The sequence below is a fragment of the Protopterus annectens genome, chromosome 9.part0, assembly GCF_019279795.1.
Source record: "Protopterus annectens isolate FY-2018-M chromosome 9.part0, PAN1.0, whole genome shotgun sequence".
Lineage (NCBI taxonomy): Eukaryota > Metazoa > Chordata > Ceratodontiformes > Protopteridae > Protopterus > Protopterus annectens.
Genome location: NC_056743.1, coordinates 703,665,454 through 703,689,510, shown reverse-complemented (window position 1 = coordinate 703,689,510; position 24,057 = coordinate 703,665,454). Strand labels below are relative to the sequence as shown.

General features: G+C 46.3%; 1 protein-coding gene across 4 annotated transcripts in view; it reads right to left on the bottom strand.

Annotated features, from left to right (window-relative positions):
- Positions 1–24,057, bottom strand: part of BRD2 (bromodomain containing 2) — a 1,415,611-nt gene that overhangs the window by 633,853 nt on the left and 757,701 nt on the right. For all 4 annotated transcript variants that reach the window (XM_044083332.1, XM_044083333.1, XM_044083331.1 and 1 more), the window contains one exon: positions 7,562–7,764. In XM_044083332.1, the coding sequence (XP_043939267.1) occupies positions 7,562–7,764 (203 nt within the window). The remainder of the gene's footprint in view (positions 1–7,561; positions 7,765–24,057) is intronic.

Sequence of the window (24,057 nt, the reverse complement as noted above, 5' to 3'; positions counted from 1 at the left end):
CCTACCGCATAGGCCACAAAGAGCTGTTCTGATACTCTGAAAGGCTTTGTTCTGTCCAAATAACGCAGTTGTCTGTGGATGTCCAAGGAATGTAGTAATCTCTCGCCTTTGTTTTGAGGATTAGGATAAAAAGTAGGTAAATGTATGGCCTGATTTAAAGCTACCCTGGATACCACTTTAGGCATAAAGGACGGGTTGGTTCGTAAGGAAACTCTGTCCTGATGGAAGATGATAAAAGGCTGGACAGCCATGAGAGTCTGTAATTCGGAAACTCTACGAGCTGAGGTGATAGCCAGAAGGAAAGCGGTTTTCCAGGACAAACATGGCAAATCTGATGAGGCAGCTGGCTCAAAGGGAGGCAAGGTTTGTTTTTCCAGAATGAAATTAAGATTCCCAAGCAGGTATTGGTTGTTTCCTTGGGGGTCTTAAATTCTTAGCCCCTCTGAGGTACTGTCTTCAGAGAGGGTGAGAGAATAAAGGTGGATCAGTGTTGTATTCTGCAGAAATGGCTGAGGCATGGATTTTGGAGGAGGAGAAAGTCCACTGTTTAGCAGTTCAGCCAAATATTGTAGTATTTGAGGTAAATTCAGTTTTCCAGGGTCCTGGCCCTTTTTCTCATTCCAGACACAAAAACGTTTCCATTTTGCGGAGTAAGCTTTTCTAGTTGATGGCCTTCTGGCCTCCAAAATGACATCCTGCACTACCTTGGAGAGTAGGGCCTGCTGTGATGCTAAGGAATCTTCCATGCGGCTACATTGAGTGTTTTTAGCTGACTGTGAAGAGTTTTGAAGCTGTGCTGAGTCAGAAGAGGAGGCATTAGAGGCAGGGTCCATGGTGGGGAATGCGTCAGGCTCCTCAGGAGTGGGTACCAGTGTTGCCTTGGCCAGTCTGGAGCAATAAGGATCATCTTTGGTCCGTCTGCTCTGGTCTTCAATAGAACTTTGGGCAGCAGAGGAAGAGGTGGGAAGGCATACACTGTCATTGATGTCCAACTGAAAGAGAAAGCGTCCACTCTCCAGGCCTTTGGATGGAAGATCCTTGAGCAGAATTTTGTCAATTGATGATTTTTGTGGGAGGCAAAGAGATCTATGTCTGGCCTTCCCCATTCTTGGATTATTTCTGTAAAAACATTTGGATGCAACTTCCATTCGTGTGGATCTGTCATATTCCTGCTTAGGTTGTCTGCCAGCGTGTTTTCCTTGCCTGGCAAGTACTGTGCTTGTAGTTCCATTTGTAAGTCCATGGCCATGTTCCAAAGTGACATGGTCAGTCTGCATAGGGGGTAAGAATGTGTTCCTCCCTGCTTGTTTATGTACCACATAACTGTGGTGTTGTCCGTTCTTATCAATAGTTGACCTGGTTGTAGAAGGTCCTTGAAAGCTATAATAGCATTTATTACTGCTAGCATTTCTTTTTGATTGCTGTGAAGGTGCTTTTCTTTTTGGGACCATTTGCCCTGAATGCACCGATCTGTCATGTGCGCCCCCCAGGCGTAGTCCGAGGCGCCTGTTGTGATGACTTGATTTGCTTGAGGCTTGCTGAATGGAAGACCTGTGTTTGTTTGACATGCTTGAGCCCACCACAGAATTTCCTTTTGCAGACATGGAATTAGTGGTATTATTGTTTCCAAACTGTGGCTGTGTTGAGACCATATGTTTTTCAGGTACCATTGTAGTTTCCTCATATGCAGCTTTGCACATGGGATTAGTAAGATGCAAGATGCCATGAATCCCAGAGCCTGCAGGATTTTCATTGCAGTCAGCCTGGTGCAATTTGCTAGTGTTCTGAAGTATTGAATTAGTTGCCCCTGCTTCTCTGGCGTGAGGTAGGCCATCTGGGTGTTTGTGTCCAAATTGGCACCCAGGAAAATTATCTTCCGAGAGGGTATTAGCCTCGATTTCTTTTTGTTGACTGTGTATCCCAGAGAGTTCAATAACATTATTACATAAGCCAGATGTTTCAGAAGAATGTGCTTGCTGTACGCTTGGATCAGGCAGTCGTCCCAATAGGGACATATTTGTATCCCTTGAAGTCTGCAGTAGGCAATTACTGATGCCAGGCATTTCGTGAATACTCTGGGTGCAGTAGATAAGCCAAAGGACAATGCAGAGAATTGATAATGGGTTGAACCTGCAAGAAATCTGAGGTACCTTCTGCAATTTTGCCTGATTGGGACATGCAGGTATGCCTCCTTGAGGTCCAATGTTACCAGCCAAGACTCCTTGCCCAGCATGGGAAGAAGTTGCTGTAGAGTGAGCATCTTGAATTTTGGTACGAGAAGAAATGTGTTTAGGATAGATAGATCCAAAATAGGTCTCCAATCTTTTCCCTTCCTTGGCACCAGAAATAGCCTGGAATAAAAACCTTGACCTTGTTCGTGTGTAGGTACCTCTTGAATAGCTTTCATGTTTATGAGATCTGTAATTTGCCTTTGTGCCTCTGCCCTTTGATTGTGTGGCAGGTTTGGCATGCCTCTCATTTTTGGAAGGGTATGAAAATGGAATTTGTATCCTCTGTTTATAATGTGCAGGATCCATTTGTCCTTTGTGACGATATGCCAATTTTTTGAAAATAATGCCAGCTTTCCTCCTAAGGGGGCTGCCATTTGAGACCTGGTTGGCATGCAAAGGGGAAAGTCACTGGGTTTGCTTTCTGAAAGATTGCGAGTTGTCCTCACCACCTCTTTGTGTAGGAGCTTGCCATTGTCTGCCTCTATACGATCCTTGGGATTGTCCTCTGCCCCTCGGGCGCCTGTATCTGCCTCTTTGGGGTCTCTGTGGCAGGAAAGGACCAGTTTTTGGAAGGCCAATTTCTACTAAAACGTGGTGGGTTGAACCTGTAGAAATTCTTTCACAGTTTGCATTGATTTAGCCTTTTCCTCCATTTTCCTTAGCATCTCCTCAGCATTAGCACCAAATAGTACATCCTTTTGAAGAGGAGCGTCTAGTAATTTAGCTTTGACATGATCAGGCAAGGCTTGTTCCTTGAGCCAGGCATGCCTACGTATGACTGATGCTGTAACAGCAGCTCTACATGAGGCCTCTAGAGCATCAAAACCACATTGTAAGGTATGCTTACCCATTTGTTCTGCACTATGCATCAAATCCTGCAACTCCTTCAAGTCTGGTTTGTTCAGGTTGTGACATTTTACTTTTCAATTATGATAACAAAAACTGTTGGTATTTTAGCATATGAAACTGACAGTTTAAGGCCCTCATGGATAAAGTAGCCGAGGGATATACCTTTTTCCCCCACCTTTCTAAGGATCTGTAATCTCTCTTGGAAGGCAATGGATTTTTAGCAATGGAGGCCTTAACTCCCTTGGGGCCCTGTGAGATGGTCTCTGGGTCAGCAGCATGGCTTTTGTATAGAAATTGGTGTGAGTCAGGGACCCTGTAGTACCTGTCAGGCTTAACTGGAGCTGGAGGTAGAGAGTCTGGGTTAAGGCAGGCCTCCGAGTAAACATCATCTAGGATGTCCAAGACAGGAGGTATAGCCAGAGGCCTGTGCTGAGGAAGCAAGAGAAATTCCGAGCCTTTTCTTGGAATCTGAATAATCCTGGCCTTCCCAGTGGAAGTGTTCCCTTAAGGTATGCAAAGTTTCCCCAAATGAGTAATCCTCAGGGGGGGATACAGAAGGGATGGACTCCTCCGCATCAGAGTCTTCAAAAGGGGAGTAAGAATGTTCCTGATCATCAGAGTGCTCTGAAATAATGGAGCCCTGATCAGAGGAGGGGGAATCTTCCTCCACTCTAGGCCTTTGGTCCGGAGGGGGCTGAGAACCTCTGATAAGACTAATTAAATCCTCAGCCATTTTAAGCATCTGTTTCTTAGGCATGGGGCCTGGAGATGGGCCCTGTGTAGCTGGTCTCTTAGAGTGCATGGTTGCTTTAGACTTTGTGAAAGCCTTGATGGAGAAAGAAGAGGATGGTCTGAAGACACCTTGAGTGGAGGTGGACCTGTCCACATTCTGAATTTCAACGCCAAGAGTGGCTTCGGTATCTGTAGTCGGGGTGTGGGCCGAGGAGCCTGCAATCTCGGGCACAGGAGACACCGTCAAAGACAGGTCGTCGGTAGTCAGGGGCTGTGTAGGTGCCTCGCTGAGAACCGGACCACGTGTAGTCGGCTTTGGCGTGGTATCGGTAGAGGCCGCGGACCTCGTGTGTCGGTCCTTGTCTTTGCGGTTTTTAGACAAAACCGGAGTCGGAGTATCCGACGACATAGTATAGTTAAATGCTTTCCCAAAATAATGCTGGGCGAACTCCGCCCGACGCTTAATAGTGCGTTTGTTGAATGTAGCACAAAAGCGACAGACCGAGACGTCGTGGTCTGGGCCTAAACAAGGTATGCAGAGGGAATTGAAATCCTTATGCGGTATTTGCTTCCCACAAGAAATACAATTATTAACTTGGTCTGACATCGGTCTGAGGCAAGAAAAGTTTCCCCAACAGGGTACTTAGCTTTTAAGAAGACTTCGGTTTCCAAAGTTTTGTAATCTCAGGAGCTGGCCGACCGGCACTTGCGAACTGCTTCTGCTTCGGGCACCGCGCTGCAAGAAAGACTGAAGAAAATGGTGTCGGCTGGTTCCTTTATACCCCTGTCGCACTGACGTCAGGGAAGAAGCAACGACAACAGACGCCGGACCTAGACTTTGGAATTCTGACGGCAGGAGAACCCATCTGTTATGACTGCAGCTGTATGCACGATGAACATCGAGCAGATGCTTCTGCAGCATCATAGCTGCATCTAACCAAGTGTCTGGCCACTTGTGTAGCCAAAGAAAGTTTGTTGGAGATGTCAGCCTTAATGGGGCAGTCAGGGATAGTGGCCACCATGGAAGAGGCTTGAGAGACCAAGTCCAGAGCAGATTTAGTCATATGTCTGACGGTCAATGACTCTGAAAGCCAAACTGGAGGAGGTGCACACCTTCTTACCAATCCTACCCATAGATATCCTGTCTTCATCAGTGGGTAGGAGTGAGGCAGAGAGAAGGAATCTGGATTGCTTATCCGGATAGGTGGCAATCACTGCTGGATCTGCCAAGGGTGGTTTGACTAAGAATTTCTGCTTGTCAACACCTTGTAAAAGCGATCTGGTCGCTTGGGGGCAGGTGGCTGAGTCTGAATATTTAGATGCAGAATTAAAGGCATCCAGGTATGCAGGCAGAACTAGTGGAACAGCAGAAGGAGAGGGGGAGTCTACCCGAAGAAGCTCAAAATACCTCTTTTGGGTATCACACATTTGAGGGGTATCCCATTTGAAGTAGTCTTTCATTTTGGTGATATCCTCAGGGGGTGAGAATCCACCTCTACTGATTCCTCATCAGGAGAGAGAGTAACACTCCTGGGGTGAAGCAATTTGGGAGGTGTAAGATATGGAGTTCTCAGAAAAGGGAAAGGATACATCATGCTCTTCTGCCCTAACCTGAGGTGGGGGGAGGGGGGCTGAAGCAGCCCTAGGACTGAGCAAAGGCAGAGCGGTGGAGGATGGTGCTGAAGGCCTGCATCAGGGAAGAAGTGAAGGACTGCTACTCAGGCAGGTCATCTGCAGTGGGAGAGGTATGCTTGGTTTTCTGCTTTTTGCTAGGGTAGACATTGAAGCAGGCCTGAAATTGGGTCTTGTAGGAACCGTATTCGAAGGCAGGATCCCAGTCGGAGGCTCCACAGATTCTGGTTCCCCCTCGACAGAAGTCGGGGTCTGGGTTGGCTCCAGGGACGTGCCGGTCGTCAGCTGAGCAAAGCCTTCAACAAAGGTAATTGCTGAAGCCTACCGCCGGGCGTCCCTCATCTCCTAAATCGGCATCTCTTCTAACCTTTCTTACTTTCTCCTGAGCCTAGGACAACAACTTTCCTTTTTTGAAGGGCAGAAAGGTGAACGGAGAGCCACTGTCTGTGTTGGAATGAGCTGCATTAACAGTAATTGGCCCCTTCTGGTTTGGATGGACCTAGCACTAAAGGCAGCATGATTAACTCTGTGACAGACAGATTTGGCGTGTGGGTCCTGAGGAGGTAAGAGTCCACACTCCCATCATTTTTTAAAACCTGATGATTCTGACATATCAGAAACACTAGCAATCTTAGAAAAACTAATATGCACAAAATTACTAATATCTATTAACGAATAAAGCAACAAACATAATACATACATTTTAAACTACTTAAAGAAAAAAAACAGCAAAAAAGGCCTAAACTCTTTCTAAGCAAACTTTTTTTTAAAATAAACAAAATTCTAGGTAAACAAAAAATATCAATTGGAGGGGGAAAAAAAAAAAAAAAAAAAGTTGAAAACTCTCAAGGTAGAAATGCAGTGCAGCTATAGAGAAATCCAACTAGAATCACGGAGAGCTCTCCACGCATCTGAAACATTTAGAGTGGTAAACGAGACCTGGTGGTTAGGTACAGCGTATGCAATTATGGGTATGCCAAGAGTCAGAGCTCCGCTTCCTATAAGCTTAGAGATCAGTGCCGATGTCAGATCCCATCAGATCCAAAAATGCATACGTTTGAATGGAAGAAGAGGGAACACTAGACCCCTTTTTCATGGCCAAAGCAATCCGCACTGCTCCTTCTCAATCAAAGGCTCAAATACTGGACAAAGTCAAACTTTACAACATGTTGGCATAAGTTCTTTCAAGGGCAAAAAGCATGACACTACTATAATATAAGCAACTCTCCCCTCTCACTACCCATTCTATTCTGCCAATCTAGGGGCTCAGGTGCACAACACTGAAATGCATATTTATCAAGCAAGACATCCAACAACCATCTACATCCATTAGTATGCCGTCAACTCCTGCAAATCTGTCAAACTGTAGCAGTCATTCCACCTAAGCTAATGAATTGATCTCTACCAATCAAATGTACCTGGGTACTGCCACCTCAAAAAAAATTATGTCCACTACATGAAGAGTTCATCAAAGTTCTTTCCACTTTCCAATAATGTGATTTGTCAAAATCAGTGCTTTTTCACCTTTGCTCAGTTTTCTGCAAAGTCCTGTTATCTCCTCCTAATCCACAGGACAATTTGCTATAACCTCTAAATCAAACTTAAAGGTAATTCTCCATGATATTGCCAAAATAAACTTCAACCAAAACTGGGATGTGTCACTGCCAAAAGCCACATCTGCTAACTTCTTGGTTTGATGGTATGCATCAGCTAAACCAAAAAGCCCTATGGCCAGAAGTACAAGCAAGCACTCTAACCCAACAGCTTGTTGTTGACAACCCGAAATACTAGGCTTAGTGCCACAAGTTCCAACTGCATTTCTGCTGCAACTTACTGTCTCAACTATCAATGCCCTACAACATGGACCATTCAGATGAAACTCCTCTTCCTCCCCAGATTTGCAAGGGCCTACCACCCAGGAAGAAATGAACCAGCGCCACTTAGAAGCGTTTGCTGTTGTGGGTGTTCAAGCCCATCTAGCAGATGCCCCTGCCATCTGACAGCTCACCAACAAATGATGCTTTGTACATGCACTAAAACTGACATGCAGTGCTAGGTGTGTGTGTTAAACACAAATACATTAATTATACTACCAGAAAATAAAATTAAGAGCTTACCTTTGCTGGAACAGGTACTAATGGCACTGGCAAAACTGGCTGTTGAGGTGAAACAGATTTTCCTGCAACTGGAGCCAGAACTGTTGTGTGAGGCACAGAAAACACTGCTGTGGCTACCTCTGACTTTGGTGAAGAATACATAGGCTTCGACATGGAGGATATAGCAGGAACTTGTTGAAAAGTAGCCATACCCATAGGTGTACCTAAAATGAGCCAAATAATGGAACACACACTTCAGGAACACAAGTCCAAAACTATCAAGGACAGTTAAAAAGCACATAAAAGCATATTTCAAAAATTTAAAACAGGTTTACTTCAAAGAATAACAAACTCAACTTTTCACAATCAAGAAACAGCAAGGATAAGCTATAAAACAACAAAAAAGCAAACACAAATTATGACAAAAAAATACTGCAGAATTGTCATCTGCAAGGCAAGAGCACAGCTTTGACAACTCAATACAGCACATCTTTAAATACAGTCACTGCAATGGTATTCCTAATGTAGGATAATCGGTTAGAAGCTTACGTCACCAAACAGGTCCTGCACTTGTACATCGTGGATAGGAGAGACAAGTAACTCAAAATCTGCTAGACACTCACATTGCTGCATCTCTGCAAAAAAGGGGAATTAAACTTTGTTACATTTTACTTTCAGCCACAAAGCTCAAGGATGTCCCCATGTGTGAAGAGCAGACTGCTACAAACTTCAGGACAACAATCTCCTTTGCATACAAATAATCATCTTTGCAGTACCCAGAAGGTGCAAGTTGCATATTAGCTTAGCATAACAGAAGATGTTTGAATGAACACTGCTCCATTAGCCATAGCTGTATGGACTATATGCTGCAAGGAAATAACAGGTGGCCAGCTTACAAATCACCCTCCATATACTCAAACTGTCAGGGAGCTCAAATCGGAGCAGACCAAGAGAAAAAAAGAAGTTATGTACTCACCATAACGTTACATCTGAGTAGCTACTTCATTTGTCTGCAACCTGTGGGTATCGGATCCGATCTCTGATCCGAGCCGGCAGCTTTCCAAGCTACAAGATCCAGGCTCCTAGCTACTCCCCCTACCCATAAATTCCCTGCTATGTGCTACATTACCTCAGATCGATTTTTTTGCCTCTTACACAACTCCTACCCTCGATAGAGGAAGCAACACCAGATCACTCTCCTAACAGTAGAAAGTACAGTTTTGTACCTACCATAAATGTAGATGTCCGATAGGTATGCATCTGCAGTCATCACATATGGGTTGTCCTGCCTCAGGCAGCCCTTCGGTCGGCCGGATTCCAAAGTCTGGGTCCGGCGTCGGCTGATGTCGCCCCTTCCCCGACGTCAGAGCACCTGGGGTATAAAAGCGCCAGCCGACGCCATCTTCCTCAGTTTTTCTTGCCCCAGATGCCAGGTGCCCTCTAAGGAAGGCTAAATTTGGAGAAATGCAATAAATTCCAAACATGCACAAAAATATATACATATATAAAAACAAATACACCATAATAGAGAACCCCAGCTAGCTATGAGAGGGAAATGTACCCAAGAAATACCACAGAGGGGAAGGAGGGAGAGTAACCCTGACTGCAGTTGCATGTCTATCGGACATCTACATTTATGGTAGGTACAAAAAGTACAGTTTTGTACCTACCATAAATGTAGATGTCCGAGAGGTATGCATCTGCAGTCCTAACATATGGGTTGTCCTGCCTCAGGCAGCCCTTCGGTCGGCCGGATTCCAAAGTCTGGGTCTGGCCTCGGCTGATGTCACACTTCACCCGACGTCATAGCTGCTGTTTATTGGGTATAAAGGCATCAGCCGACGCCATTTTCCTCAGTGTTTCTTGCCCCAGATGCCAGGTGCCCTCTAGTAAGGCTAAATTTGAATAAATGCAATAATTCCAAACAGTGGAGAGCAAACAATATAAACAAATATAGATTATATATACACATATATACAAACAAATACACCATAACAGATTCCCCCAGCTAGCTAAAAGATGGGTAAATACCCTAGGAGTACCACAGAGGGGAAGGAGGGTGGGTAATCCTGACTGCAGATGCATACCTCTCGGACATCTACATTTATGGTAGGTACAAAACTGTACTATGTCCTTCAAGGATGCATCTGCAGTCCTAACATATGGGTAGAATACCATAGCCAAACTGGGGGAGGAGGTACTAAGATAAAGATGGTGTAGTTAGGATCCCTTGCAAAACAGCAGTTGCAAAACCTGCTCGGTATCTAGAGTATAAAGGAAGATTGTAATGCTTGGCAAATGTATGCACGGAGCTCCAGGTAGCAGCTTCTAAAATGTCTTTGGTAGCCACTCCTCGTAGGAAAGCTGTAGTGGTGGCTGTAGCTTTTGTGGAGTGAGGTCTGATATTATCAGGAGATGTCTTTCCATGAAAAGAGTAACAAACGAATGCAATTTCCTATCCATTTCGAGATTGTCTGTTTTGAAATTGCTTTTCCTTGCATTCCTGTTGCATATGCTACCAAAAGCTTGTCAGTTTTTCTGCTGGTCTTAGTTCTGTCCAGATAGTAGCATAATTGTCTGTGCACATCCAAGGTATGTAACAGTCTTTCCCCCCTGTTCTGTGGGTTGGGGAAGAATGTAGGTAAATGAATCGCTTGGTTCAATGATACTCTGGAGACCACTTCTGGCAGAAAGGTAGGGTTGGTTCTCAGAGAGACTCTGTCCTGATGGAAGATAAGGAAGGGTTGTACTGCCATTAATGCCTGTAGCTCAGAAACCCTTCTTGCTGAAGTGATTGCTAGTAGGAAAGCAGTTTTCCAAGACAGGAATTGTAATTCTGCTGTTGCTGCTGGTTCAAAAGGGGGGAGAGTTAACTTTTCCAGCACAAAGTTGAGATCCCAAGTAGGTAAAGGTGGTTTCCTTGGAGGCTTTACATTTTTGATTCCTTTCAAGAACTGCCAGAGTAGAGAATGAGAGAAAACAGGAGGATTCAAGTTGTATTCTGCTGAAATTGCTGATGCATGAATCTTAATGGAGGAGTAAGACAGGCCATTATGGAACAGCTCTGCTAAGTATTCCAGGATGAGTGCTATGTTTGCCACAGAGACATTTTCTCCCATTGCTGCACTCCAAATGAGGTATCTTTTCCACTTGGCTGAATAAGTCTTCCTTGTGGAGGGTCTGCGTGCCTCCAGGATAATGTCCTTAACCCTCTGGGATAGATCAGGGTTATTTTGGTTTATACAATATTCCAAGCAGCTAGCTGCAGTGTTTTCAAGTTTGGATGTAGGATCCTGTAGTTGTCCTGTGTTAGTAGTAAGGGACTTAGAGGTAGATGCCATGCGTGTGTCCGAGACATGCTTCTCAGTAGCGGGTACCAATGTTGCCTCGGCCAGTCTGGAGCTATCAGAATTACCCTTGGTTGATCCTCTTTGATCTTCAGTAGAACTTTGTACATCAAGGGAAGAGGTGGAAATGCATATACTGTCAGGTTTTTCCAGCTGAAGGAAAGTGAGTCCACCCTCCAAGCAAGTGGGTGGTATGTTCTTGTGCAGAATTTTTTCAATTGGTGATTGTGAGGGGAGGCAAACAGGTCTATCTGTGGCAGTCCCCATTTCTCTGTTATGGCTTTGAAAATATCTGGATGCAGCATCCATTCGTGAGCATCCGTGGTAGTTCTGCTTAAGGTGTCTGCTAGAGAATTTTCTTTTCCTGGTACAAATCTGGCCTGAAGTTGAATGTTGAGGTTCAGGGCCACATTCCACAGGTCCATTGCCATCCAGCATTAGAGGATATGAATGTGTACCTCCTTGTTTGTTGATGTACCACATGACTGTGGTGTTGTCCGTCCTTATCAGCAGATGACCCTGTTGAAGGAGTGGTCTGAATGCCTGGATCGCATATTTCACCACCAGCATCTCCTTTAGATTTATGTGTAGATTCAGCTGGTCTTGGGTCCATAGGCCTTGTATACACTTGTCCACCATGTGAGCCCCCCATCCTAGGTCTGAGGCGTCCGTGGTGATGGTCTGGCTTGGATGTGGTTTGTAGAAAGGCAAGCCTCTGTTCAACTGGCAGGCCTGAGCCCACCACAGGAAATCTTGCTTCAGGCATGGAATTATTGTAATCTGGTTTTCTAGGCTGTGCTGGTGTTGAGACCATACATTCCTTAGGTACCATTGTAACTTTCTCATATGTAGCCTGGCATGCGGAATCAATATTATGCAGGATGCCATGTAACCCAGGGCTTGCAGGACTTTCCTTGCAGTAAGCTGAGTTTGTTTTGTTAATGACATGAAATAGCCTGGTAGTTGCTTTTGTTTTTCTTCTGTGAGAAAGGCCATCTGAGTTGAAGTGTCCAGATCTGCCCCCAAGAATGTTATCCTTTGGGAAGGTACTAGTCTTGACTTCTGCATGTTGACTGTGTATCCCTGGGCTTGCAACAGTTGTATGACATTTTTCAAATCTTTTGTCAATTGTGCCTTGTTGTCCGCTTGTAATAGGCAGTCGTCCAGGTATGCGTAAATTTGAATTCCCTGGAGCCTGCAATGAGCAATTACTGATGCCAGGCATTTCATGAATACTCTGGGCGCAGTAGATAAGCCAAAGGGCAATGCTGAGAATTGATAATGCTCTGATCCTGCAAGAAATATGAGGTATCTTCTGCAATCTGGTCGTATAGGGATGTGCAGGTATGCCTCCTTGAGATCTAGAGTCACCAGCCAAGACTCCTTGCCCAGCATGGGAAGAAGCTGCTGGAGGGTCAGCATTTTGAATTTTGGAACAATGAGGTATGTGTTCAGTGCGGAGAAGTCGAGAATAGGTCTCCATTGATTTTCTTTTTTTGGTACCAGGAAAAGCCTGGAGTAAAAACCTTGGCCTTGTTCCACTGGTGGCACCTTTTCTATAGCTCTTATCTCTAGTAAGTTGTTGATTTGTTTTAGAACATCTGTTTTTTGGCTTGGTGGTAGGTTTGGCATTCCCCTCTTTTTTGGTAGAGTGTGGAAGTGAAACCTGTAGCCCTTGTCTATTGTTTGCAAAGTCCATTTGTCTCCTGTAACGTAATGCCAGTTGTCTGAAAATAAGGCTAGCTTTCCGCCCAAGGGAGCTTCCAGTTGTTCCCTGGAAGGCGGTATCAGAGCCAAGTCATTGTGTTTGTCCAGTGGAAGTGGTTGTAGTTGAATCTGTGGCGGTACTTTTCTGGTTGGTAGGTTGCCACTGACGTCCCCTGTAGGCACCCCTAGCTTGATTTCTGCCTCTTGGGCGTCTATTTCTGCCTCTCTGTGCTCTGGAGTTGTCTGGAAAGGACCAATTCTTTGAAGGCCAATTTCTGCTAAACCTCGGAGGTTGGACCTGTAAGAAATCCTTGACTGTTTGGACAGATTTTGCTTTTTCTTCCACCTTCTTCAGAACCTCCTGTGCAGGGGAGCCAAACAAACTTTGTTTCTGCATGGGAGCATCTAGGAGTTTTGATTTAACATGATCTGGTAAGGACTGTTCTTTTAACCATGCATGTCTTCGAATCACTGTTCCAGTCATAGCTGACCTAAAGGAAGCCTCCAGTGCATCATAGCCACATTTTAAGAAATGGTTACTGACCTGCTGAGAGTTATGTACCAAATCCTGAAGAGACTTGTGGTCTATAGGTTCAGGAGAGGAAAGTTTTTTATTTATCTAGTCTAACAAAAATTCCTGATGTTGAATCATGTGAAATTGACAGTTTAAGGCCCTAGCTGAAAGAGCAGCAGAAGTATAAACCTTTTTACCCCATCTCTCTAATGCTCTAGATTCCCTATCAGAGGGAAGAGGGTTTTTGGCAGAAGCAGCTGCCACACCTTTCGGGCCCTGTGAAATGGTTTCTGGATCTGCAACAGGAGCCTTATACAAATGGTAGTGTGTGTCCGGGACCCTGTAATATCTGTCAGGCTTGGCAGGGGCCGGAGGAAGGGAATCAGGAGCAGTACAGGCATCATTAAATGCATCGTCAACTACTGTTAGTACTGGAGGAATGGCTAAAGGCCGATGCTGTGGTAAGTGTAAGAAGGTCCTTAGCCTTTTCCTTGAATCTGAAAAATCCTGGCCCTGCCACTGAAAATGCTCCCTCATAGCATGTAAGGTTTCCCCAAAAGAAAATTCCTCCGGAGGAGAAGCAGAAGGAATGGAGTCTTCTGCATCAGAATCCTCATAAGGAGAATATGGGCCTTCCTGAGGGTCAGTAATGTCCGAGTCCTCCGAGGAATAGTCTGTAGAGACAGGTTCCGGGGGTTCAGTCCTAGGCCTCTTATCTGAAGGGGGCTGATAGGCCCTGTCTGGGTGAGGTTGTGATCCCCTGATCAAAGAAATGAGATCCTCAGCCAGGCTGAGTATTTGTGAACTAGAGGTAGGCCTATGTGGGGTAGTTTTAGCAGGTAAGGCCTTAGAAGATTTAGCTGCTTTAGCCCTGGCAAAAGCCTTGATGGACATAGAAGCAGGGGGTCTAGCAGCCCCACGTGCAGGGGTAGATATGTCTAAAGGAATAGTATCCGACAAATCCTGGGAGCCTGCTTCTGTAGCAGTAATATCAGTAGCAGATTCAACCATTGTCTGTGAGGCCTCGGCTATAGGAGGCATACTTTCGGCCGAAGGAAGAACCGAGGAGACTGTTTCAGCCGAAACCGAGACACTCGCGGTTGGCCTAACCCCGGTTTCAGCCGAAACTGCGGACCGCGAGTGTCGGTCCTTTTCCTTGCGCTTTTTAGCTATTTGTGTAGTCGGAGTCTCAGACGGCATTTTGTAAGCAAAAGCGGGACCAAAAAACTCCTCTGCAAACTCCAACCGACGTCTAAGCGTTAGTCAGTTGAAGGAAGCACAGGCTAGACAAGCTGATACGTCGTGGTCTGGGCCTAAGCAAGGAAGGCAGTAAGAGTGGAAATCCTTATGAGGTATTTGTTTCCCACAAGTTAAACAATTTACTTTTTCTGACATCGGCTGAGGCAAGAAAGAGTCCCCAACGGGGTACTTAGCTTTTTAGAAGTCTTCGGTAGTAGAAATCTCTGGATCTGACCGACCGGCACTTGCGAACAGCTTCTGCTTCGGGCACCACGCGGCAAGAAAGACTGAGGAAAATGGCGTCGGCTGATGCCTTTATACCCAATAAACAGCAGCTATGACGTCGGGTGAAGTGCGACATCAGCAGAGGCCAGACCCAGACTTTAGAATCCGGCCGACTGAAGGGCTTCCTGAGGCAGGACAACCCATATGTTAGGACTGCAGATGCATCCTTGAAGGACATCAATCTTTTCAACTTTTCAGCATAGGATTTTCTAGTATTAGGCCTCCTTGCCTCCAAGACGACATCCAGCACTTGCTTGCTGAGGGATGGTATAAGAGAACTCGGGTAATGAGCCAGGTTGCCACGTTCAGAGTTTGAAGCTGGGGGTGCACAATCTGGCCCTCCTGCTGGGACAACAGGGAAGGAGTCTGAGTCAGGTGACATGGTTCCAGTAGTGACACACTGTGCAAGAGGGGGAAACCAGTGTTGGCGTGGCCAGTCTGGTGCAATGAGTATTGTCCTTGGTTTGTCCTGTTTGATCTTTAGTAAAACTTTCGAGAGGAGAGGCGGAGGGGGAAAGGCATAAACAGAGGTTTTCTCAGGTAAAGAACAGGGCATTCACTTTCCAAGCTAGTCTGCGGGGAGTCCTTGTGCAGAATTTGTGCAGTTGGTAGTTCTGAGGTGAGGCAAACAGGTCTACTTCTGGGCTCCCCCCATTTGTTTCTCAGAATGTTGAATATCTTTGGCTCTAGTTTCCACTCGTGTCGGTCCATGAGATTTCTGCTTAGGTCGTCTGCCAGTATATTTAGCTTGCTTGGCAGAAATTGAGCTTGTAGGTGCACTTAGTAGCTCGAGATGTATTCCACAGAGCCATGGCTAGTCTGCAGAGAGAGTAAGAGTGGGTTCCCCCCAGTTTGTTTATGTACCACATAACAGTGGTGGTGTCCGTCTTTACCAATAATTGTCCTGGAAGAATGTGGTCCTTGAAGGCTGTCACAGAATTCTGCACAGCAATCATTTCTTTTTGATTGATATGCAGGTGCATTTGACTCTGGCTCCATTTGCCCTGAATGCACTGCCCTGTCAAGTGAGCCCCCCATGCATAGTCTGATGCATCTGTTAGGGTTTAGGCCGCAGGGGGTAGAGAGAATGGCAGTCCCTTGTGGTGGCAAGCCTCTGCCCACCAAAGGAACTCTGTCTTTATACAAGGAATGATGGGAATTATTGATTCCAGGACCTGAGAATGTTGACACCATAGGCTTTTCAGATACCACTGTAGTTTCCACATATGCAGTCTTGTATATGGAATTAGTAGAATACAAGAGGCCATGAACCCTCAGGGCATGCAGTATTTTCCTTGCAGATAGCTGGGTCTTTGTGGCCAGTAGTTTGAAGCAGGCTGTCAAACTTGTTTCTCTGGCGTGAGATAGGCCATCTAGAAAGTTGCGTTCAAGCTTGCTCCCAGGAATATAATTTGTTGGCAGGGTACTAGGTGAGATTTCTTTTCGTTTATGGTGTACCCCAGTCACTTTACAAATGCCAGATTATTTAATAGTATGTCCTGGATTTCTGACTGAATTACACAATCGTCCAGGTATGGGTATATCTGAATATTTCTTTGCCTGCAGAATGCAATGACTGGAGCTAGGCACTTTGTGAATATCTCGGGCGCAGTAGATAAGCCAAAGGGCAGTGCAGAGTAGCATGCTCTGAAGTGTAGGTATTTCTTGCAAGATTCCCTTATTGGGATGTGCAGGTAAGCTTCCTTTAAATCCAATGTTGCCAACCAGGCATTTTTGCCTATCATGAGAAGAAGCTGATGAAGAGTTAGCATATTGAATTTTGGGATTACCACAAAGGTGTTTAGGATAGACAGGTCCAGGATAGGATGCCAGGAATTGTCTTTTCTAGGTACCAGGAAAAGTCTCAAGTAAAAACCTTGTCCCCATTCCTCTTCTGTGACAGGCTGAATAGCGCTGATACTTAGAAGATTGAGAACCTGCTGTTGAACCTCTGCCCACTGATTTGGCGGTAGGTCTGGCCAATCGTGTGGGGTTAAGGAGTGGAAGTGGAACCTGCATCCTTGGGAAACTATATTTAGAAAGTACAGTTGTGTACATTTACCATAAATGTAAATGTTTGAGTGTATTCACTGTTGCAGTCATTGCATTTGAGAAATCTACTGGCAGGTTACCCTCAGTCGGCCTGATTAACAAAGTCTTGGGTCCTGCGTCGGTAGCTGACCCTTCTTCCATGACGTCAGGTCATCAGGGGTATAAAACATGCTGCAGACGCCATTACATAAGTTTTTCTTGCCCCAGATGTCAGGTGCCCCCCAAATGGGGGGCCAAATATACAAGCAATTAAAACCACAAAATTATACCTCCAAACAAAAGCAAATGCACCAAAAAGGCTTTTAAGCATAGCAAAGGAAAGTAGAGGTATAGTAAAGGAAAAACAGGGGGCTGGAGGGAGGGTAACCAGGACTGCAACAGTGAATGCACTCTAACATCTACATTTATGGTAAGCATACACAACTGTACTATGTTCTTCGTGTTTCACTGTTGCAATCATTAGATTTGGGTAGATTCCCAAAGCTAAGGTTGGGAGGATGGATTTATACAGCATTATGACCCTGCAAAACAGTAGTGGCAAAGCCAGCTCCAGATTTAGAGAAAATTGTTAGGTGACAATGTTTGGTAAAAGTATGAACTGAACTCCAGGTAGCAGCTTTGAGAATATCCCTGGTAGGAACACCATTGAGAAAGACTGCAGAAGTAGATGCAGCCTTGGGGGAATGAGATCTTATCCCCTGGGGGATAGGTTTTCCATGGTGCTTATAGCAGAAATGAATGCAATGGCTTATCCATTTAGAAATGGTTTTGAAATCGTTTTCCCCTCTGCCCCTGCAGCAATGCTACCAGCAGTTGTTCAGATTTTCTTCGAGATTTAGTCCTGTCCAAGTAGAATCTAAGTTGTCTGTGAACATCCAATAAATGCAGAATCCGCCCCCCTTGTTCTGTGGACTGGGAAAGAAAGTTGGCAAATGAATGGACCGATTAAGAGCCAAACTGGATACCACCTTGGGCACAAAGGATGGACTTGTCCCGAGTGACACTCTGTCCGCATGAAACATGATGAAAGGCCCCCCCCCCTTTCCTGTAACTATTTAGTCCAGATACAGATTCTTAGTTTTAGCACTTGAATTTGCTTATTCGTGACCAGCACTTGTTCAGAACTTGTAAGCGCTAAATAACCTACTAATTACTACAGCACTCAACCTTCCGCATTACCTAGAGGAAAACAGTTTTGGTATTACTTTCCGGGTAAAGCTCTCTCCAATCAAGACTGAACTTGACAGTCAAGAAGAGAGGGTAAACACTTGCACCACACTCATCACAGTCTCACAATCTACACCACCAAAATCCACACAAAAACATTCGCAGAGGCTCTAATAATTATCTGCTCAAGCAAAAGAGACCTCCAAGGCAGAAATGCAAGCAACCTCCACACCCCAACACAACCCAAATGACACACAGCCCGCAGACTCAGTGTGCCACTCAACCACAGCCAATAAGGCAAAACAACGTACCAACACACTAGTCATAGGTGACTCTATAGTCAGGCACAATGATGCCCCACTCACCAGGCTAATCAAGGAGAAGGTTACTGTCAGCTGCCTGTCGGGTGCCAGGAACTGCCACATAACCCACGCACTCGGGTCACTCCACAAGTACAAATATGACTGTCATTTGTCCACGTTGGTGTGAATGAACAGAGACGTAACTCTCTGGACTACATGAAAAGAGACACGGAAGAGCTCTCCGATCTTGTAGCCCAGGCTGGTATGACCCTAGGCCTGAGGAGCATTCTGCCATCACCCAGAATGATGCCGCAGTACAAGGACAAAATAACTGACTTCAACAATTGGCTAAGCTTCTGGTGCCATTCTAAAGGGATCCGATATCTGTCTTTGCCTGGGATGACATGGTCGACAGACCACAATGCTTTGCCAGAGATGGTCTGCACCTGTCACCCCTGGGATTCCGGATACTGGCTAAGATTATTGCCGGCCCTGTAGTGCCTTTTTTAGGCAAGGTTCAAATGACAAATTCACCACAGTAACAGGAACAGGCAAGCAAAAACTGAGGGTGATGCTACTCAATGCTAGAAGTCTAAATCTCAAAATGCACTCACTCGAGGCACTCCTTAAAATGGAGAACATAGATATCTGTGCAGTGACTGAGACCTGGTTCAAGGCTACAGAGAACCCCTGCACTACCAGGCTATAACTCATACCACGCTTTTCAGCCATGTAACCTGGACTGGAACAACAAAGGCAGAGGTGTGTCCATATTCATTAAGGATATCCACACCTCCAGGCTAGTTGCTCAGCATAATGCAGCTGAGGTTATCAAAGTGCAACTAACTCTGGGCAAAACTGCAATCCAAATTGTAGCTTGGTACAGATCACCCACCATGCCCCAGGATTCCCACTTCCCTTTTCTTATACTGGAAAATATTAGGGTTCAACCAAACACCCTAATAATGGGCGATTTCAACTACCCCACCATTAACTGGGAAAACTACTCATGTACCAACTCCTTCGTTCAACACTTTCTGGAATTCATAGACTCCAATGCCCTGGAATCAACGTCTCCACATCCCCACCAGGGGCAACAATATCCTAGATCTAGTCATTACCAACTTGAGTGACCGGTGATCCACACCTGAAGTCAACGACTCATTGGTCCGATCAAACCATAAGTTAATTACCTTAGATATCCACATCCTGCCCCCACTAAGGGAACCATGGTAAAATATTTCTCCAAAGCCAACTTCATACTTCTTAAGACAGAAGTGGTGAATTTCATGACACCCATGCAGATGGACAATACAGTTACAACTACTGAATCCTACACAAGAAGTTATGTACTCACCATAACGTCTGATGTATGTATTCCATCTCGCCTCACATTCTTACCCGTGGGTTCGGAGATGAATGTCAGCCCCGACTCGGCCAAACTTCTCTAGCTCAAAGTCTTTCTATTGGCTGGGTTAAGAAGGTATCCCATGCTGCACTGCTCTATATCCCCAGATCTAGTTTGCTGCTAACACCAGCACTCATTCTCCATGCATACCACCACCCAAGGAAGGAAGGAAGGACAAACCAAGAATGAAGGGAGCTCTGAAACCAGACCTAACCTCCAGATCCTCCAGGAAGGGGGAAGGAGGGAGGGTAAGTAAGAATGTGAGGCGAGATGGACTACATACATCGAACGTTATGGTGAGGGAGGGTAAGTAAAGTGAGGCGAGATGGACTACATACATCGAACGTTATGGTGAGTACATAACTTCTTGATGTTATGTAGTCCAATCTCACCTACATTCTTACCCGTGAGACAGCATCCCTAGCACCTAAATCCTGGGAGGCTCAGTGAAAAATACTTTGAGCACTGTGGAACCAAAGGAAGACCTGCCCCTAGACACCACATCCAACTTGTAATGAGTAACAAAGGTATGAGGAGACGCCCAAGTAGCCGCAGCACAAATATCATCCATAGACAATCTGGCCTGAAAGGCTGTAGATGTAGATACAGACCTAGTAGAGTGAGCTTTCACCTGGAATGGTAGCTCTTTACCCCCTGTGGAACAGATGAAAGAAATGCAACTGGAGATCCACCTGGACAGCATGACTTTGGAGACAGGAGACCCAATTATGTTTTCCGAAAAACTGATCAGATTTTCTGAGGTCTTTGGTTCTGTGCAGATAAAAACGTAATTGTCTGTATACATTCAATTGATGAAATTTAAATTCTGCCTTGTTTGAGAACTGGGGAAAAAATACTGGCAACTCAATAGATTGATTAAGATTACTGACAGATGCCACTTTGGGAAGAAAGGAAGGGTTCAGCCTAAGAGAAACCCTGTATGGGAGTTTTATTGATAGTGCTTGAATCTCAAACTCGTCTAGCTGATGTGATGGCTACTAAAAAGATAGTCTTCCAGGTCAGGAATTTTAAATCACAAGTAGCGGCAGGTTCAAAGGGTGATGAAGTAAGAGCCTGTAGAACAAAGTTTACATGCCAAAGCATGATAGGTTCAGACACAGGACAGAGCAACAGAGTGCCCTTCAGGAAAGCCTTACAGAGTCTGTGAGCCATCAGACTAGGCTCATTAGCAACATGAAAGTTAGAAATCGCCAACTGGACTTTTATGGTGGCGGATGCTGAGCCCTGGAGAAAAAGCATAGACAAGAACTCCAAAACAGAAGAAATTGGAGCCGTGCAAGGGTCAATCCCTTGGGTATGAGCCCAGATTGAAAATCTCTTCCATTTGCTGGAATAAATCTTCTAGTAGAGGGCTTATGAGAGGAAGATAAGATATGAACTACCTCTGGCGAGAAATGATGAAGCCTAACTAGTGACGGACGTGGAGTAGCCAGGCTGTCAACTGGAGGGTCCGAAGAGAGTGATGGAGCTGCCCTGACGTGTGTGAGTAGGTCTGGTTCTGAGTCCAGAATCCAAGGAGGGTCCAAGAGGTAGGGATGGAGAAAAGGGAACCAAATCTGACGAGGCCAGTGTGGGGCAATCAGAATCATTCTGCTTCCCAAGGATTGCGCTTTCTGAATAAACTGACAGCAAGGGGACCGGAGGGAAGGCATATAGTAGACCGGAGGGCCAATCGTGGACTAGAGCATCCCTGTGCGACTCCCCCTGAAGGGGGATCAACGTGAAGTAGCTGCTGCATTTGGCATTGAGGGGGCTGGCAAAAAGGTCGCAGCAAGGCTAACCCCACCTGCGGAAGATCCGTTCCGCAACTTGACTGTTCAGGGACCACTTGCAAGGCATCAGAATAGCTCTGCTTAGCCTGTCTGCGATCACGTTGGACTTCCCGGAATGTGCGTTGCCACCAGAAAACGTTGGGAAGACACTGCCCACTGCCACACTCGCACGGCCTCTCTGCACAGGGGATATGGCTTAGCTCCTCCCTGCTTGTTCAGATACCACACCACTGACATATTGTCCGAGTGGATTGTAATAGTTCCGAGAGGGAGAAAGCTCTGAAGTGCCTGCAACGCAAGCAGCACAGCTCTCATCTCCAGGACATTGACATGCAAATGTATCTCGTGCTCTTGCCACGTGCCTTGGACTGTCCTGCCTAGATAATGCCCCCCACCCCATCTGGGAGGCATCCGTGGTCACCGTGGCAATCGGGGGCGGCAGAACGAAGGGTTTTCCTGTGTCCGGATTGCTGGTGCAAATCCACCAACTGAGATCCTGTTTGCACCTGTCCGTGAGAAGAATACGGTGAGAAAGTGGAAGCCGTTGGAGAGAACTGGGCAAAGAGAAGCCACTGAAGGACTCTCCTATGCAACCTTGGTAGAGGGACTAACATAATTGTCGCAGCCATAGTCTCAGAGGGAGCAGGGTGTGAATTTGTTGCTGTAGGACTCTTGATTCTTTCCTGTGGTAGAAACACCCGCATGAGGATGGCGTCTAACTCTGCACCTACAAAAATGACACGCTGTGAGGGCAACAATGGGTGATGGCTTGCCAGGCCTCTGGGTATAACAATATTCAACCCCCGATTGGCTTCAGAAAAGCACAGTAGGGCCTCCCATCAGGAGCGACGGTAGGGAAAATTGCGAAAGGAATCTCGGTCTCCTGATTTGCTAGGCCCTCCTCTGCCTCTAGGGCGGCGTCTTCCTGAATAACCCCTCCCCCCCGCCTCTGGAGAGGGGCTCACCTTGTCCACCGGGAAAAAACTTCTGTGATTTCCTGAACCACATTTTTCCACCCCTCTGGGCCTTGGGGTAAGGCCTAGAGGGAAGGGAAAAACGGACCCCTACAGCAGTTTTCCCTCCTGCTCGCACCTGGTGAGAGTGCTTTTCACCTTGATTCTGAACAAGGAGGAAAGTACAGTTTACCTGTGGGGGTAAAATCTGAGGCCGATTCAAGAACTGCAGATGCATCCATGAAGGACATCCATCAAAAGGGGCGCTGGTGAATGAAGACAAGGCCTCCGCGAAATGACGAAGGCGCATCCAGGCCTGCCTCCTAAGTGCGACTCCAGAGCTTGCTGCTCTACTCGCTCCCTCTGCTGCATATGAAATCAGCCTCATGGAGGAGTTAACGATGGAATTGAGGGTAGACATCTGGGCGTTAACCATCTGGGTCACCACCTCAGAAACGTTACCTGTGAGAGCATCATCTCCAAGCTCCTTGAGAAGATCTCTCTGGAGCCGTGTAAAGTGAGATAAGTAGTTTCGCAACCATAAGGTAAAGGTCGCTGAAGACAGGGTACGCTTCCCGTAACGGTCCATGGTCCTAGACTCCTTGTTAGGAGGATGGACGGTGGAAGAAGTCTCAGCTACTTCCTTCTGAGTGGCTGCTGCCACCACCATGGCATCCACAGGGACTCCCTTGGACAGAAAATCCTTACCCGGGGGAGCAGACAGAAATTTATTGCATCTCCTGGGGACTAGTTCCACAGAGTCAGGGTTCTCCCACACACTTCGACAAATCCAGGAGCTCGAAGGGTGGAGACACCCAGGAGGCGGAGGGCTGAGCACCGAAGGCCTTCAGGAAGACAGACTCCTCCTCGGAGGGGGGTTTGGACGGCCAGTCGCCTCTTTGTTTCAATATTTCTAGGATGACAGACAAAGAAACATCCTCAGAGGATGACTTGGGGGACCCCTCCGATTCCGCGAGGTCAGTATCTGAGGTGAGAGACTCATCCTGGGAGTCTATGTGCTTCCTCTTGCACGTTTTCTTTCTAGGGGGCTCTTCAGGAGAGCACTCTGAGGGGCCCTCAGAAACTTGGGGACCGCTTATGGGGATACACCCTGAGGCCTTGGGGCTCCGCTGTCTAAAGATAGGCGGTGATCAGAGACCTGCACCGAAGTGGTAGGGGACAGAATGACAGACCCACGTGATGTCACTGATCTGGCCAGCGCACTCCGCATGGCCTCAAAGGCAGGTCCCTCAGAGTCCAAGGAGCGACCAGCCTCCAAATCCACGACAGGAGTTGGACATCCCCGCACCGAAACAGAGAGGGAGACTAGGAAAGTACAGTTATGTACACTTACCATAAATGTAGATGTTAGAGTGTCTTCACTGCTGCAGTCATCACTGTAGGGTTCTCCCTGCCAGCAGGCAGTCCTCGGTCGACCAGAATCCCAAAGTCTGGGTCCGGCGTCGGCTGTTCAGCCATGCTCCCAGACGTCAGTGCGCCAGGAGTGCAAAGCTGCCAGCCGACGCCATGTTCTCCAGTTTTTCTTGCCCCAGATGTCAGGTGTCCAAAAAATGAGTCAAACCCCATACCCTTTGCAAATAAACCTCAGAAGGGTGAAGAAGGGGACCACACAAATGAAAGAGTAAGAGGGGACAGGAGGGAGGGTAACCCAGACTGCAACAGTGAAGACACTCGAACATCTACATTTATGGTAAGTGTACACAACTGTACTATGTTCGTTGTGTTTCAC